Below are 18,030 nucleotides of genomic sequence, written 5' to 3'. Positions count from 1 at the left end.
CCAAGTCTAATCAAAAGAGAAAGGCTTCATCTTCCTCCTCTCCTCAAATAAATGAGCTTACTCAGCGAGTGAATGACCTCTCATCTCAGCTGAGGGACTTCTTCATTCAGAATCAAAAAGGCAACCCTCTGACAAAAAATGTTATCTTTGTAGTAGCAGAGGACATGTTGCCTCTGAATGTGACTCAGTCAGCTCAAGAGATGCCCCAGGGATTGTTCAACCAAACACCTCTATATCTGCTGAAACATCTTCTTCTACTAGGGTCAGTGAGAACCTTTCTACTGAACCTGTACTCAGTGACATCTCCTCTGTCACTAATGTAAACATCGCTGAATACATTGCTGCTCAGCGCATTGAACTTCCCCATTCTCAAAGGGTTATTTCAAATGCTTGGGGGCAACCTTCAATGCTAGTTGAGTATAGTGCTCCTGAGGTAGTAAGCAGCTATGCATATCTTCGTAGCAATGAAACTAATATTATGCCCTTCAATGAAGATGATAACACCTTTGGTCTTGTCTCTGTGGGAAACCATACTACTCTTGAGGAGGCTCTCTCTGAAGAGCCAACAACCTCCTCTGAAGTAACATCAACAAGGAAGTCGTCTTGGTAGCACCAAGAAAAAGAGATGTATATCTTGTAGACTTCACTCCTATCAAGTCTGATAGTGAGACTTGTTTCTTTGCTAAGTCAGCATCCGAGTTAAATTGCTTATGGCACAAGCGTATGTCGCATGTGAACTTCAAAACCATAAACTCACTGGCCAAAAAGAACCTTGTTCGTGGTCTTCCTCCTCTTTCCTTTGAAAAAGATAGACTCTGTGGTGCTTGTGAAAAAGGCAAATGCCATAGAGTTACATTCAAAACAAAACAAGCCAATTCTGTTAAGGGCTGTTTTCATCTTCTTCACATGGGCCTTTTTGGTCCAGTGAATGTCCAAAGTCTAAAGGGTAGTAGATACACTTTAGTAATTGTGGATGAATATTCACGATACACTTGGACAATTTTTCTTAATTCTAAGAGTGATGATGCTGATGAAATTATCAAATTCATTAAGAAAATGGAAAATCTCAACAGCATAAGGGTTTCTTTTCTTTCGAAAAAGGTCGTCACCCCTGACGATACATTAACAATAATCACTGTTTAGGTACAAAATAATGTGACTGGTTGTCACATTCAAAAAATATATGGCATACCATATATAACAAGTTAACTAGACAAGATACAAACTACAAACAGTAATGAGTCACGCATACAAAACGCAGAACTAGTCAAGACATGATACAGTTCCTCCTAGATCTTAATCCGAAGCATGTAAGATGTTGGACATAGGGATGTCCCACATCTTCAATAACTGACGATTACTAGTGGTAGCCTTAAACTTGAGTGAGAGAAGCTTCAGGCGTAAGGTGGTCACGATTTTTTCTCTTACTTGAGCTTCAGAGCACTTGGTATTAGAGAACAATCTTGAATTACGTTCCAGCCACAAAAAATATGAGGCAGCAGCCACAAGGAGTCTTGCGATTACACTTTCAGCTGAGTTCTGAGTAGAGCTAGATCTAGAAATTAGCCATCCAGCAATACTATCCCATGATTCCACAACTGCTGACATGTTTGCCATATGTTTAATTTGGCCCCAAACCTGCAAAGAAAAAGAGCACTGAAAAAATAGATGTGAGCGAGAATCTATTCCTCTTTGGCAAAAAGGGCAGCACATGAGGTTGAGATTTGTGGCACTTCCAACTTCCCAAGCCTTCAATCTATCTTGGGTCTTCAATTTATTCTGAAAAACTAGCCATAGATGGAACGCGTGCCTTGGTACATATGTAGAAAACCACACATTGTTCACCCATGGTACTTTATCCTGTTTACACCGAACAGCATTCCAAACCTCGCTAACAGAGAACTCCTGCTCCACTCCATCCAAATCCTTCCAAACAGCTCGATCATGAATGTTATGATGAAGCACAGGTGGATGAATCTGATCGAGGACAGGTTAAGTATTATACCACTCTTGAGGCCAGGTCCATTAATCATTACTAAGAACATTAGTAATATTAGAATCTAATCGAAAGCCAGTTCGCATGATGTCTCTAGTATAGATGAAGTTCCTTAAGGGGCAACGCTCATTCCAAGTATCACTCCATACCGAAGTAGATAGACCATTCCCAATCTTTTTCCATATGTGAGGGCGGATAGTGTCCCGTAATAGAAGGATCTTCCTCCATCCCCAGCTCATTGATCCACAAGGAGTAACATCCCAAAAGTTTCTACCTTTTAGTTTATAGGAGTGTATCCACCGAACCCATAACGATTCCCTATCAGTCACAATGCTCCAAATATGGCTAGTGATGAGTGCTTTATTAAAATATGAAATTCTTTTGATTCCCAGCCCGCCTTCATATTTTGGTAGACACACTGATTTCCACGAAGCTTTAGATTTAACCTTCCCACCAGGTCCCGTACCCCATAGAAAGTTTCTCATTTTTTGTTCTAATTCTTTAATAACTCGAGCAAGAAGAATGAAGACCGATGCCCAGTAAATGTGCATTGAAGCTAAAACCGAGCTGATAAAAGTTGAAGTCTTCCAACAAAAGAAAGGGTTTTAGTTTTCCAATCATCAATACGTTTTTCCATTCTTTCAACTAAAACCTTACAATCTTTGTAAACCAGTCTAGTCGAGATAAGCGGCACACCTAGATAACGAACAGGAAGCTTACCTTCATCAAATGGCATAATAGCTAAAATTGCTTGCTTGATATGATCAGCAATATTACAGAAAAAAGCTGTGCTCTTTGTAAGACTCGGAGAAAGGCCAGAAATCCTTTGAAAGTGGTTCAAAACGTCCATAAGGGTCTTAGCTGAATTAATATCACCCCTAACAAACAGAAACAGATCATCTGCAAAACAAACACTAATAATTTTTTGCTTATTACATTGAGCATGGAACTTAAATGGGTTCTCCAAAGAAGCTCGTTGGAGAAGCAAAGAAAGAACCTCCATAACTAGTGTAAATAAGTAAGGTGACATGGGGTCACCTTGCCTTAAACCACGTTTACCCTTGAAATATCCATGCAGATCACCATTAATACTCAAAGAATAGGAAACACTAGTAACACAGGCCATAATCCAATTAACCATAGTTTGGTGGAAACCAAACTTCACTAGACTTTCCCTTAAAAAATCCCAACTGACAGTATCATAAGCCTTCTGAATATCTATTTTAAATGCACATCTAGGCGGGCCTCTATTAAGATGATAATTGTGCATGAGTTCCTGGGTGAGCAAGATATTGTCAGATATCTTCCTTCCAGGTATAAAGGCCGACTGGTTTATACTAACAAAAGTATCAAGGCCAGGCTTAATTCTATTTGTAATTATTTTGCTAATACATTTGTATATCACATTACAACACGAAATAGGCCGATAGTCGAACACAGTAGCAAGGGTACTTACTTTAGGAATAAGAGCAAGGATAGTATGGTTAACCTCTTGAAGGAGGCGCCCATGCACAAAGAAATCCTGTATTGCTGAACTCACTTCATCGCCAATAACTCCCCATGATTTCTTAAAGAATGCAGAGGGAAATCCATCTGGACCAGGAGCTTTCTTGTCACCAATGGAGAACATAGCATCCTTAATTTCCTCCAAAGAAACAGGAATGACCATTTGAGAAGCCACGTGAGGATCCAAAACATTAGTGAACAAGTAATCAGCATTAATCGGTTCAACAGGCTGCTCAACACCAAGGAAATTAGTATAATGCGTAACAAGAGAATCATTTACAGCTTCACCCTCATAAACCTGGCCATCAGCATCTTTTATCATTTCAATTCGTTTTCTATGGTTTTTACATTAACAGTGTTATGAAAGTATGTTGTATTAGAATCACCTGCATTTAACCAGTCAATCTTTGCTTTCTGTTTCGGAAAACATTCCTCATCTTTTGTTTCAGAAAACATTCCTCATCATACGAAGCTACTTTGAACATTTCCAGACAGGTCATTTCCTTTTCACGAAGAGATTCGTCACCTGGATTATTGTCAACTTCCTTTTGAATTTCATCAAGTTCATTCTTTAAGGAGGTGACACGAGCATGGAGGTTACCTTGTTCAAGTAAGAGCTTGCGCATGGGAGTTTTAAGGGCTCTGAGCTTTTTGACAACACAAAACATTTTATACCCCTTAAACTCCTACTTCCATCCTTTCTCTACAGCTTCCAAAAACCCAAATTTGCTCGTAATAAAATTGGCAAACTTAAAAGGCCTAGGTCTGTATCTAGCCACTGAAGGCGGCTTCAGAACACAAGGGGTATGGTCAGAAACACAGTAAGGTTGAAAAATGGCATAAGAAGATGGGAAATCAGTTATAAACTGCATGTTCCCCATAATTCTATCAATTTTCTTTAGAATTCCAACACCTTTTTTCGGTTTTTGAGTCCATGTGTAATGAAATTCAGAACTATTAATATCTACAAGTTTTGTTTCAACAACACATTCTTTAAACTCCTTCATTCCAATGCTAATAGATGAAGAGTTGTAATAATTATCTTCGAGGTAGAGGGACGAGTTAAAATCCCCCATAACTACCCAAGGAGCATCTCGAACGACCGATTTGTGGGCACACAAACTCGTCCATAATTCCCTTCTGTCCTTATAATGATTATTCGCATATACTATCGAACAGAAGAACATTTTTTTATCAGCCTTATAGATAATCTGAAGGTGCATTACTTGACTTGTTTGTGCTAAAACCATAACACTTACAAGATCAAAATTCCATCCTAGAATAATGCGAGTACCTTTATCACAACAAGACCCATTGGATGTCCAATCCCAAGATTTGAAAACCTTCTTACACACACTAAAGAGTTTCGAAACATCCACATGAGATTCCAAAATAGCACAAAAATTCAGCTTATTTTCTACAACCACCTGATGAACCTCATTTTGTTTCAGGGGATGGTTCAACCCCCTTATATTCCATGCTGCAATACTACCCATTAGAAACCTCTTGTCCGGGAATGCTTGCCCCCTCAGTAATTTTAGCATCCGTATTCGCAGCCACGAATTTTGAGGTTTCAGTTTCAATGATATCAATTACTTCATCACCATCCTGATCGACATACACTTTGTAGGTATTATTAGCTTTTTGATTGCGAACATCCTTGTTTTTCTCATATTCCCCATTTAAACTTCCAAAGGAGTTCCTGGTTGGAACAGGAGTCGACATAGGTTTCGTGCCCGAAGAGCTATCCACATTAACATTAGCTTTAGGTACATACTTAAAATTTTGTACAGGTTTCTTTTGAGGGAAAACCTGTTTTGTTTTTTTCTTAACTTGTTGAAATCCTTGATTATCTATACTCGGTTTAGGAATAGGAACAGGTTGCACTCGCTTAGGGCAGTTTGACAATGCATGTCCAAAGGTACAACAAATGGAACATCTCGGTGGTTTCCATTCGAATTCTACTTTAATCGTCTCCTTAACATGGCCATCTCCCTCCAAATGTAGGATAGCAACTACAAGGTTCTCTTTGATCTCTTTATCAGCATTTATCTCTATCATTACCCTTGCATAACCGCTACGACCGCATGACTCTACACACATTGCTGCAGTATAATTATCAAGTAGTTTAGGAGTACCAATTTTGGACGCTAAGAGGCTCCGCCCATCCTCCGAAAAATCTCGACTGGACTTGTCGAGCAGCTTCCTTAGGTATAACAATATCCACATTTTCCACAACCTCATGCGATTCCATAAGCCTGAAATTAACTTTTCTTGCAGCAGTATTCTCCTTTAGCTTAGATGCATAAGATATTGGAGGTTCACTATTATCAAGAGCTAGGTTTTTAAGCTTATTATCTTGGCTAGACTCATCTCCCAGACTAGGGTTCTTGGTATTACCTTCTTCAATATTAGTTTTATTTTCTATATGAATATCAGCATTCGCAGCCAATGGGGGGACTGGAACACTTCCCTCAACTTCCTTCTCACTAGACGACGCATCAGCAGGAGTTTTATTAGTGGTATTTATGCTACCACCTGTTATTTCGCCATCTTTATTGATTGTGTCTTCCATAATATTCTGGTCAGTATCATGCTTTTCAGCAGCCATAGGTACATTAGACGATTCACCCTTCTTGTTAAAAACATCAGATTTTCCCGAGATTGGAGATCCACCTTTAGGAGGACTGCCACCCTTCTTTTTTTTCTTTCCAGACATTGGTAGATTATCTTTTAATATTCTATTAAAACGTTCATCCAATGCTTTAAGATCAAAGGCTGGTATATCCTTCATACAGGGAATACCAAATAGTAACGAAAATGAAAGAACACCTCTCTCAAGACAAGCAACACAAAAAAATCAAAAGCAGCTAGAACAGGCGACACAAATAACTAAATGAAGAACAGCTTGCAGGAAAAACGAAAAAACCCTAACCCAGGAAAAACCCTAAAATCTGATCAAACCCCCTTAATTGTTTAACAAAATCGTAGTATCTAGCTAAACTAAACGAGTCAGTCGCGAAAACGATCTTGTTAAATAATCAGGAAAAGTCGACAAGAAGCTAGGGTTTTAATGACGATCAAAGAAAAAAGCAAACGAAAAAATCCTACCTGGAAAAAACGAAATAAAGCTCAAACACGCACATCAACCCACTAGAAAGTAGATGAGAGGGATGTATTTACAAGCTTTTTAGATCGCAACCTGATCGGAAATTAGAGGAAGAAGAAGAAGGACGATCGCCATAGGGGAGAGAGTATTAGAGTTTTTCCTACTATTGCATCGTAGAGATTCATGTGATTCTGTAATAATTTTACGCCATAGCTACGTAAAATTAACCATAAGCGTAACGACTTGAACTTTCTTCCCGTCCCCACTTGCCAATCCATGTAACTAACTACCGAGTCAGACTCACTGAGTTTGTTTCTCAAGTACTCGGGATTGGTACTAAGTGCACTAATGACCGAATTCGGGTTTTTCAACCAAAGGCAACAACAGTCTATGTAACTGAGTAGCCACTTATGTGAGCTCAGACTCATTAAGTCGACTTGCTCGACTCCATCTAGAAAATGTTGATACTCAGGACATATACATGCATTACCACCATAAGCGGCATCAACATGGACCCAAATACGATACTTATGCGCCACATCAGCAAGGTCTTTGATGGGGTCCACTGCTATGGAAGAAGTGGTCCCCAAGTTAACACATAGATAAAGTGGGACCAACCCTTTTGCCACATCAGCTTCAATGAATTTTTGCAGATCCTTAGGAGACAACAAAAATTCATTCTCGAGATCCGTGGGAATAGATCGTATGTTACGTGGATGTATACCAACTAATTTGCATGTTTTTTTATACGTAGAGTGAGTTTGATCGGACCCATACACGACTAACTTTCCAACATCTTCAACCCCGATTTCATTAAGCACACGGTCTCTAGCAGCGCAAGCTTGCAAAAAATCGACTCGCTTGTCGTGGACTGCAATACCCCCCCTCCAGATCCCGAAAACATGAAGGTTTTCGAGAGCTGAAGCATGGTGGCAAGCCAATCCATGACCACCATCTCTAGCTCGGTTGCAACCGGCGAAGCTAGCCAATTGAACCCAGCCGAATTAAAACCATTGCATAGCATGTCACCCACAAATAATGCAGCTGAACTTACAGTAGCTGGAAAGAAAGCAAAGAAGTTTGGACTCAGCCAATGTGTCATACCAGGGATTATATCATTTTGAATATCTCTTAAGATCGTATCAAATGGTTCTGGTATATTTGGTGGGGTTTTAGGTAACCGATTTCTTAGGTAATTTGGTTGAACTCGGCTGAGGACAGGGTAGGTTTCGATGTTTTTATAATAATCGACGATGAAATCAACCATTTTATGGGCTTTTTCACGAAAATCTTCAGGGTCAAGGGGCTTAAACTCATTCAAATTTACCGACTTAAACATTGAGATAATATTGTCTTCGGCTGATTGATCAACGCTTCCCATTTTTTTTTTTTTTGAATATATATTTTGTGAATATATGTTTATGGCTTTCAAAGATGTTCAGAGCCTGCATGCCTTTTATAAATCTATGCTGAGTATTGCAGTAATAAATAAATTACATATTTCGATGTGCCTAGATAAATGTGGAATCTATAATAAGACAAAATGCATCTTCAATTCGTCTCATAAACATAGCTTCAGGATTTTTGTGACACATACGTAGACAACACAAACACTTGCATAGTTGCATGTATGAAGGTTTTCTTTTCAGTAAAATTAAGTAATCGTATAATTGAATTTAACAAAGCTAACTAACAAGTAAAAAGTATTTGCACAGTTTTATGCAATTGAATTCTGTATATCAAATTCAAAAATGACCGGTGTTGGTTGTATATATCATATAACATTAACGGATATATTTAAAGGGTTAATATGATTAACTCTTGTTCAAAACGAAGTACGTATATTTAATTTCTATGTTTTTGCTTCAGTGTTGTGGAGCTATCTTATGTGTTGATTAATGCAATCTAGCTATCTAGCTAGTTATAAGACAAATCATTTTCGTCTTTTCACTTCCGCACTTAAAAATTTTGAAATAAATAAGGTTGATTGTAAACGTCCATAACATTTTCTGTGAATACACCACTATAAAAAATGTCTTTAATGACACCGATTGCGTGTTATAAAAGGGGTCAGATGACATACTTTTTGTATCATAAATCAACCCGTCATAAATCTTTATGACACGTATTTCGCGCGTCATGAATTTATGACACGCTTTTATGACACTTTTTTATGACACTTTTTTTGTGTGTCATGGTTCAATTTTAAAAATAAAATAAAATTTTTAAATAAAATTACTAAAATTCACACATTAAATAAGAGTTAATCTTATAATACAAATAGCAAAAGAGCGAATTTGATATATATCAAAATAATGTGTTTCATACAACCACAAGTTATTTTAAAATTCTAAAATTAACCATAAAAGTTTACAACCGTTAAATTATATAGAATTCAAGACCGATAAATGAAGCTTGCCACATAATTTGCCCATTCTTCACAAATTTCATCCAAATCATCATCCGTGCATTCTTTTTTACCTTCCCGGATCTGCACCTTGTAACCTGTTTTCAAAAATTATACAAGGAATGTGTAAATGTAAATACTTAAATCTAGTGATTCTGAAAGCTTTATGCATCGAAACACTACATCGAAAGAGCTAAATCCATATATCATGCAAAAGATCTGCATTCACAAGAAAAACCAACACTGAAGTCATGGTAATGCCTAATCCTATGACCTCGTATAGTACCTTAAAAATCTAACAGCAACTGAGGAAGTATCCTTTCCAGATGTGTTGCTTCGATCTTGTCTCCCCCTTCAGCAATAGTAGCAGCACGTTGGACAGCTTCTGCATTAAAGAATATATACAACTTTATAAATTTCACTAGAAATATGCATTCTCCAATGCTAAGAAACTGAATAATCACTTCCCTTTATACTAATAGAGTAATGGTCACTAGAAACAAGGTGGATCTACCTGTGACAAATAATCGCAGAAGTTCACAACTGAGCTTCACGGCATTTGAATTGGCTGCAACCAACAGTAAACTACTAAATTACAAAACATGAGTGACGAAAAAAATCATTCGAATGAGATGAAAAAAGCAATGCCAATATCACCTTGTATTAGAGTTCTTACATGCTTTGAAGAAATAACCAGATACTAATCTGCTTATTTTAAAGTAATGAATATAATTTTATTACTGTATATGTATACTTTTATGACTCGGGCAGATTCGGTGCATCAAACACTTTGCAGACACACTATTCCCCCTTGCCCTTCCTAAACATCAATCTCACAGTTGCTGCATGAGCAAGAACATGCCCTCCTGCTGTTTTTTTTTTAATCTGATATGAATACCCCACCACCGGGATCAGCTATCACTGCAAGAAAACATTCACAAAATGACCATTTGAGATTTTCTAAGTAGATTAAACAAGGCAACTATTTTGCATTAGGTTAAACTGTTTCAATTGAAAAGTGAAGTATAACCTTGGTTTGTCATGTACACTGCTACATTAAACAAGCCTCAGAGCCAATTGTTAAAAATGAAATACATGAATTGTCACTTTTGAGCACAGATATATAGGGTATTAATCAAATTTTACCAAAGCATTTCCAAGATGAGCAGTATAAGTCAACAAACCTGGCGCTCTGCAAGTTCTCCTCTTCCAGTGAAGTCTACTCGGAACAGAGCAATGACAAAATCAACAATCTGGAAAATTTTCATAAGTTCAGGATAAGAATCAATAGATCAGCAACAAATACATGCTTGGCTTCTTATTTAATACAATCAGTTACCACACAAAATAGATACAAATAAATACAAATAACTCATTAAAAATGTGACAAAAGATGATACAGGAAATAGGTAATATTAGATCAAACTTATGTTGTTTCACAGCAATGCCATACTCTTGTTTCTTAGTGGCAGCCTTAGCAACATAAGGAGCTTTCTCCTACTCACAAACAAACACACAACAACAATTTCAAACAAGTGCCTTCAATAAAGCATGGAACTGAATTAACTCGATTTCATGAAGAGATCTTACAGATACAGACATAGACTTCCATTTAGCTCCACCTTACCATTTTGAAGGTTCGAATCTGTCGCTTAGACAACTGCAATTTTGTTACTCAACTCCACTCACCTTGGAGATTTCTATCCGTTCCACTCATTTCTTTTTATGCTTACGACACCAACGTATTAGTCATGAGAGATACAAATAATAATAATAATAACAACAATTTGCATACCATAGTAGTAACGATAACTGTACTTAATTTACATCTTACAATTTAGTAGATTTCGAGGATGAAATCATTTTAAGTGGGTGATATTGTAATAACCGTAAATTTTTATATAAAGACTCATTAGATAAGGTATGTTAATGTTAACCCACTGTAGCTAAAGCTAATAAGATAATACGGAGTATATAATATACATAACATTAAAAACTCCCTTGCTATTTGTGTTCTTCATCTTAGCAGATGAATCAACCACAATTCCTATAGACATCTTTCTTGACTGGCTAGATGGACGGTACCAAAACTACAATTCCCATTCATACGTTCTTACACACAAATATTTACTCTATAAGCTATCTGCACTTATCTGAACTTTGATAAAAGCAAATTATCCTCAAAAAACCAGTAACATGATTGAGCATATACACATATAAACGCACAAGAATCATTACAACCAAAACTCCAAATCCTACTTATACGATTCTAGCAGTGATTCAACATTATTTGATCTATTAAGCATCTATATAAACAGCATGATTTAATCTATTAGATATATAGATACAGATACATATAGATATATTTTTGTATTCAATATAGACACAGATACATATATATAGCTATATAGACAGACATATATATAGCTATATAGACAGTACTGTTCATCTTTTTCATCATGTTGAATATACAAATGAAATCTACTAAACGTCAATACAGAAGCGAGTTGTATAGATATAGAAATAGATATAGATACATATATATGGATATAGATACGGATGTATAGATATAGATATAAATATTTAAATATAATATAGAATATAGATACAGATACACACATATGTATATGTATATGTATATATATCGCCACCAATATTTTCCATTTCAACTAATTACTTATGAGAGATAGAATAATCATTTCATAACAACTGAATTATACTTCAAATTATTAATTAACATAGCAAGTAATTACAATAAACTAAAATTTAATTTTAATTAACTTACGAGCAACAGGAGTGAAAACAAGGGAAGGAACGGATCAAGTTGCGCGTGAAGAACATCGGAGCCCTAAATTGAAACTGAAATATATATATATATATATATATATATATATATATATATATATATATATATATTTGATTGATTTGAGCCCTAAATTGAAATTGAAAATTGAACATCGGAGCCCTAATTATAAAGACTAATCAAAAGATGAATAATGAGGGAGTAAGGATCTGAAGACTAATGCGTGTGTGAGAGTGAGTGAGTGAGTGAAGGAAGGATAATATGGTTTTAGGGGAAAGGGTTTAAGTTTTTAGAATTGATTTCAATTTTTTTTGTTGTCGCCGAAGGAAATGTCATTTTACTCCGTGTTAGACTACCTTTTTTTATGACATTAGAAATTGCCTATCATCTAGCTTTGAGATTGCACAATTTATTACAGTTTTTTTATGCCACATGTTTTTGTGTGTCATAATTTGGTGTGTGTCATAATTTAGGTGTCATTAAAGGTTATTTTTCTAGGCTAGGAAGTTCGGGAAGCTAGTAGGAGAGAGGAAAAAAATATATTAAATACCGGTATTTTAATCATACCGGTAAGCAGTGGCGATACCACATGGGGGGAAAGGGGGCAAATACCTTCCTCGAAATTTAGATTTTGTCATGTATTTATAAGTTTTTCATCGATTTTTAAAAAATTCCTATAGGTTTCTAACATTTTGACCCCCTTTTATACTTATATTTCACGGATTTTTTTATTTGCCCTTTTTGAAAATTTTTTCTAGTACTGCCTCTGCCGGTTAGTCGGTGTTATTGGCCGATATTACTAGTATGGTTAATTTTATAGAATGCTAAAAAAAACCGTGTTATAGTTTGACCAAAATAGTCAAAATACAATCACAATCTACACAAAAATAATATCAAATACATAATTCATAACAAAATATAACTTTTACACACAACAACAAATAATGTTAAAGTATCATAAAAATAAGGGTTAAGTGCAAAAATCGTTAATGTGGTTTGTCACTTTTGCAATTTTAATCCCTCTGTCAACTTTTGGTCCAAAATCATTAATGTGGTTTACACTTTGTCTGTACTTCTGTTAAGTCTCTCCACGTACAAGTCAAGTGTGGGTCATTTTCGTCAGTTCGATCACTTCACTTTTTCCACACTCTCTTAAAATCCGATCGACGTCGAAGTATCGATCGAAAATAAACCTAAATACCTTATACTAGATAGGGTAAGTGGGTATCATTGTGTCTGTGGTTATAGTCAACTTTTAACAATTTTAATGGATTTTAAAGACAATAATAAAAGTAATGTTAATTAACTAAAGCAAAGATAAAAAATTTTATTATACTAAAACATGATTGCTCTAATAATTTATTAACCAGTTACATCTTTCGATTTCTTTAAGTTTTCAATTTTGACTTTTCTTGACTTTTTATTATATATATTAATAAATAAATATATATATTTACACATAGTAGTCGACCAAAGATAACTATCATATTGGATAAGTACAATTATAATTTGTTTAATATATAAAAAAGATGGCTTATATCGATTAGTTAGTATCCTCCTAAAACTATAACTTACTCTTACATGCTTCACATATAGTAACATTAACGACGCAATGAATACAAAATAAAATTCCAAATTCTACTTAACTCTATACAACCTTTTTAAAAAAATACAATGAATACATAATTTGAAATTTTCAAAACCATGTACCATTACTTCGATGACTCAAATCTACATGATGTAACTTTACCGACGTCTCCTGAGTACAAAATAAAAAAGTCTTTATATGACAGCAAAATTCGTATATCAATAGGTACAAGTTATAAATATAATTTTTAGATAAAAAGAGAGTATTCTTTAACTTAAAATTTTATTATATTCATTATGTTGTTCAAGGAAAAGTTCAACTACCAAAACTGAAACAACAACCTTTATACAACTGTTCATTTATTTGTAATATTCGTGTAATTTATATCACCAACTATTGCTTGATCAGCCTTCGATTGTGCAGCCGGAAGATCTTTTTACCAGAACCTACATAAAGAAATATTATTTTGTTTTTTATTTTATTTTATAACATTTTTTACATTTGAACTGAATAGTTAGTTTTTATGTATATCTTCAACTTTGAAATTATGAGTTTTTATTACTTTAATGTATAAATATATAATATTAATAATATCGTAAGTCCCATGTCCAGTGTTGGATGCGGGTCTAAAATCTAGTTAATTGACTAAACTTTAATTAATAAAACAAGACAAATTAAACAGAGAAGTTATAAACGATGATAAAAGTGCATCTCCCGAATCCCCAAAGTTGTGTTAATTTACCTAATAAACTTTACCGAGTATTTATTCTAAATTACATCGACATAATTTTATTACTTGACAAGAACAATTTTGGGCACAACCTATGTTAATTATATGACCTATCTTAATCCCTAAACTAGGTGGACTCAACACAAATCATTAACTCACAATAACTTGTCTTACCAAAATCCAATCAAATAATAGTGAGTAAATAGTCAATCAGTCATATGAATTATAATCCAAAAATAACAATGTTTACGCGATTAAAAGTAAAGTTCATCAAGTAAAATTAACTAACAATTGTTCATCGGTAGAGATTGCAAAAACCTTAACCGAACATAATCATCTTCAAGTCACCAATGGTAGATGTAGAAATTCGTTGTCGCATGATGATGTTGTTCGACTTTCTGTTCGTTCCAGGATTCGTCCGCACCCTCTCAAACTTTTAGGCTGTCGAATATTATGTGTTTCCAAATTCGTCCGCAGCCCTCTAAATTAATGAGGCTGCCGACTCTTAATTGTCCACCCCTCCAAAACACAAATAATAGAATATATAGACTTCTGCTTCTTGAGACCCACGTGAACATCAAAGGCAATAGCCTAATCTTGTTTTGATTTTGGGCCGCACCCATCAAGGAATGTATGGTTGCTCTTTTATTTTTCTCTAATGTCCATTTGCATAAGAAGCCCAAACACAAATAATTATGACTCTTATTGTATTGTAATTTCATTAAAGGCGAGGACCATGAACAGTGTCACGTGACATATGGCATTATTCTATTAGTCCACCTGTATCCTGCGTTTTTCCCAGATTTTGCCATATCGGATTCCGTTAAGGTTATTTTTTGTTCGGTTTTTCTTGGTTTCCTACATAGTTTTTTTTGCTTTTGTGTTTTCTTTCTATTGGTCCACCTATACCCCGCGTTTTTTTTGATTTTGCAATATCGGATCCCGTTAAGGTTATTTTTCTTTTGGTTGTTGGTTATTACATAGTATTTTGTTTTTGTGTTTTCTTTCTATTGGTTTATCGTATATCCCCATCACTATTTAGATTTTGTCATTTTGGATCCCGTTTGGGGTTTTTTCTTGGTGTTCATTATAGTTTTTTGGCTTTTGTTCTAAATTAATATATTGGAAACTTTTACACAATATTTATTTTTCCTTTGTTATTTATTTTCGTTAAGGTTATTTATCTTTGGTTTTCTTGGTTTTTTGATACCTTTTTTTTTGCTTATATGATGTAAGGTGCCCTATTGTTGCATGAATCGTAATAAGATGTGATTTGTTATGTTAAGAGTGCGGAATCCTCTTGAGATAACTAGATTGCTATTGCCTTTTGCTGATTAATGAGCAATTAACCAACCCAAGGAGATGCACAAGGCTTGTGTAGGAGGTCACACGAAGGAACAAATAACCTTGATTCAGTATAATCAAAACAATCTAAAATGATTAGAAACAATTAACAAAGATTCACCTAATTCCGTAGGTTAGGTCTTGTATTTATACTAGTTAAGTATTGGATCGTGTGGGCTTAGGCCTTAATCGAAGATTAGGCCGAAACAATAAGTCAATCGACTTGCCTCGTGCTGACGTCAACACGAGGTTGTTCCTACATGCTGATGACTTCAGCACGAGGTTCGACCTTTGACTCTTTGTTTAGCTTCATTTGGCTCGTACATAACATCCAATCATCGTTTAAGTATTCTATGACACTTATAAACCTTGATTCTATGTTCTTGTACCTGCAAAACAATATATAACACACAAACACAATACAAAACATAAACAGATATAATATTGAAGTTCAAACGTAATCATTAAATATCAACACAAGTTCTTATTTAAATGATTACAAACATAGTTCCTAAAACATAAACGATAATCAAATCTATGTTGCGATTGTCACAACGAATCTGCATCTACCGACTCCCCCTTGACGATTGCAACTAGATCTCTTTAAAGTCTTCGAACTTGAACTTCAAAGCTATCCATTAAACAAAAGTCTTGTGCTATTCGCATGAATTCTCTCGTGTAAGCAATGTGCGAGAATGTTGCGATAGCGCCTTTCTTCAACTCTCCAAAAATCCACTGTTGAGCAAGGTGTGTTCAAAAGTCTTCTCTGATCACCTATTGACAAGTTAATAATCTGCATTGGATCATACATGCGTAGCAACATTTGTTCTTGTGAATCATCAACGAACATCTGTGCTTTGCCTAACTTGATATCTATTTGCCAAAATGTCATCTCTGTCAGCATATCTTGATCCCATCTGATAGCGGGAACCTTCTTAAACATTTAATCCTTCTCTGGACAAACCGAAATGTGTCATCTGGATTCTAATCTTCTTCATAGGTGTTGGCTTAATCAACTTTCTTCTGGCTTCAGACCTCTATCACTGAAATTTCTAATTCTTTCATCTCTGAATCTATTCCAGTAGAAATCTGCAAGTCCATTGCTCTAAAGATTAACGAATCATCGTCTTCCCAAATCTATCATGTCAGAATCACTAAGAGAGTTGAAATGTCTTTGACTCATAGACATATACTGGCATCCCTCCTTTCTCTTGATAACAAATAAATCAATTCTTTGATCATAAAACCAACTTTGTATCACTGAGAAGTACTTGGGTGCATTCTTGTCTGAGACAAACTCCAAAACATCGACGGCTTATACGTATCACGTATTACCAAGCCCGTATGTCCTCTATAACCTGGAATCAATTAATAATAAACTCATGATCTTGCTGCACGGAGGTATATTAAATCTTCCAAGATCAACCTCTCGCGTAGCATCTATATTCCAGTATAGATCAAAAGTATTATAATATCCTTCATCAACTATATTTGCATATACAGCGAACCTCAAACTTGCAGCATTCTTAGGTTCATCTGGACTGTCTCTGATTGGATTGAAATTGAGATGTTCCACTTCAGCTATTGGTTCAACTTGAATGACTTCATCTACATTAAAGACACGATCAAAGTCATAAGGTATATCAAGCAACCTTTTTCTATTAGCTTCTGAAGTAATGAACTCTCCTTCTTCCATATCTTCATCATTGATACTTTCTAGATCTTCTTCAGCATCAAGATCGTCCAATGCACCTATCCTTTGAAGCTTATCTGCAATTCAAACGATTTACATATACAAAGATAAAGAACATAAATCATAAGTCAAAACATAATAAAATAGTATAAATACATAAAAGAATTAAAATAAATAATACTATATCATAAATATAATGCAACAATTACATTAATATTTATCTTATAATCTTTATTATTTTAACTTACAACAATAATATTATATCATAAAATAATGTAATAAATACATTTATATTTATCTTATAATCATTACAAAAACAAAATCATTAGCACTAAGGTTAATAATCCGAATCTGAATCCGAATCTGACTCTGACTCTGAAGATGTATGAGTTAATCCTGACTGTCTTTCATTTGATCCCTAAGTGATCCTGGATCATAATAATCATCATAATCCATAATCTCTGCTCTAGCTATCATATGAGCTTGTGGATCATAACCCAATCTCTTTTCTAGTCTATCCACAATTACTGGGTGCAAATCTGACTCTGTAGAGGCATTGGTAGTAGAATCAGTCTTAGTTGACTCACTATCCTGAGTAGATTTTCTTTTGCTAAGATTTTCTTTTTCTATATGATTATGAGGATCATTCACTAGCTTTTCTCGAATCTCCCTTTCTATTCAATCAAAATTAGAATCGAGTTACCTGAATTGGAATCTTCTCATCATAATATTAGGATCATCAAGATGCATCTGGAGCGGCTATCACAGCTTTGCCTTTATCTTGAGTCCTAGAAGTACTAGCACCAGCTGTACCAGCATCTCTGACTTAGTTTGTCTTGATGACTTCCCCTGAA

The 18,030-nt window shown here is 35.1% G+C and overlaps 1 protein-coding gene, 1 long non-coding RNA gene and 2 pseudogenes across 5 annotated transcripts; all 4 read right to left on the bottom strand.

Annotated features, from left to right (window-relative positions):
* Positions 1-1,296: 1,296 nt before the first annotated feature.
* On the bottom strand, positions 1,297-2,481 carry LOC122585600. The gene is made up of 3 exons (XM_043757726.1): positions 2,146-2,481; positions 1,846-1,977; positions 1,297-1,638 (listed from the first exon to the last, which is right to left on the bottom strand). Exons 1-3 carry the CDS (start codon positions 2,479-2,481, stop codon positions 1,297-1,299), a joined length of 810 nt encoding a protein of 269 aa, XP_043613661.1.
* A 3,149-nt stretch (positions 2,482-5,630) lies between these two features.
* Positions 5,631-7,992, bottom strand: LOC122585578 (annotated as a pseudogene).
* A 1,363-nt stretch (positions 7,993-9,355) lies between these two features.
* Positions 9,356-11,902, bottom strand: LOC122584030. Of its 4 annotated transcripts, XR_006321398.1 has the most exons (5): positions 10,609-11,259; positions 10,472-10,515; positions 10,203-10,271; positions 9,533-9,939; positions 9,356-9,403 (listed from the first exon to the last, which is right to left on the bottom strand). It is a non-coding gene; the product is annotated as an uncharacterized LOC122584030 (long non-coding RNA). The 4 variants fall into 4 exon arrangements; XR_006321399.1 differs by lacking the exons at positions 10,472-10,515; positions 10,609-11,259 and adding an exon at positions 11,804-11,902 and having other exon boundaries at positions 10,049-10,271; XR_006321394.1 differs by lacking the exons at positions 10,472-10,515; positions 10,609-11,259 and adding an exon at positions 11,804-11,902.
* A 5,962-nt stretch (positions 11,903-17,864) lies between these two features.
* LOC122585567 overlaps positions 17,865-18,030 on the bottom strand; it is a 1,462-nt pseudogene continuing 1,296 nt past the window's right edge.

This window comes from Erigeron canadensis, chromosome 1, assembly GCF_010389155.1.
Source record: "Erigeron canadensis isolate Cc75 chromosome 1, C_canadensis_v1, whole genome shotgun sequence".
In the NCBI taxonomy this organism is placed as follows: domain Eukaryota; kingdom Viridiplantae; phylum Streptophyta; class Magnoliopsida; order Asterales; family Asteraceae; genus Erigeron; species Erigeron canadensis.
The sequence above is the reverse complement of the archived record's forward strand: the minus strand, read 5'-3'. Positions and strand labels throughout refer to the sequence as shown.

Bases quoted from the DNA above. Each gene is read 5' to 3' on its own strand.
- LOC122585600 (XM_043757726.1), bottom strand. From the start codon at position 2,481: ATGAGAAACTTTCTATGGGGTACGGGACCTGGTGGGAAGGTTAAATCT. The intron at 1,978-2,145 runs GTATGGAGTGAT...GTCCTCGATCAG, and splicing joins GGAATGGTCTATCTACTTCG to ATTCATCCACCTGTGCTTCA. The intron at 1,639-1,845 runs GTGAACAATGTG...TTTTCTTTGCAG, and splicing joins AACAGGATAAAGTACCATGG to GTTTGGGGCCAAATTAAACA.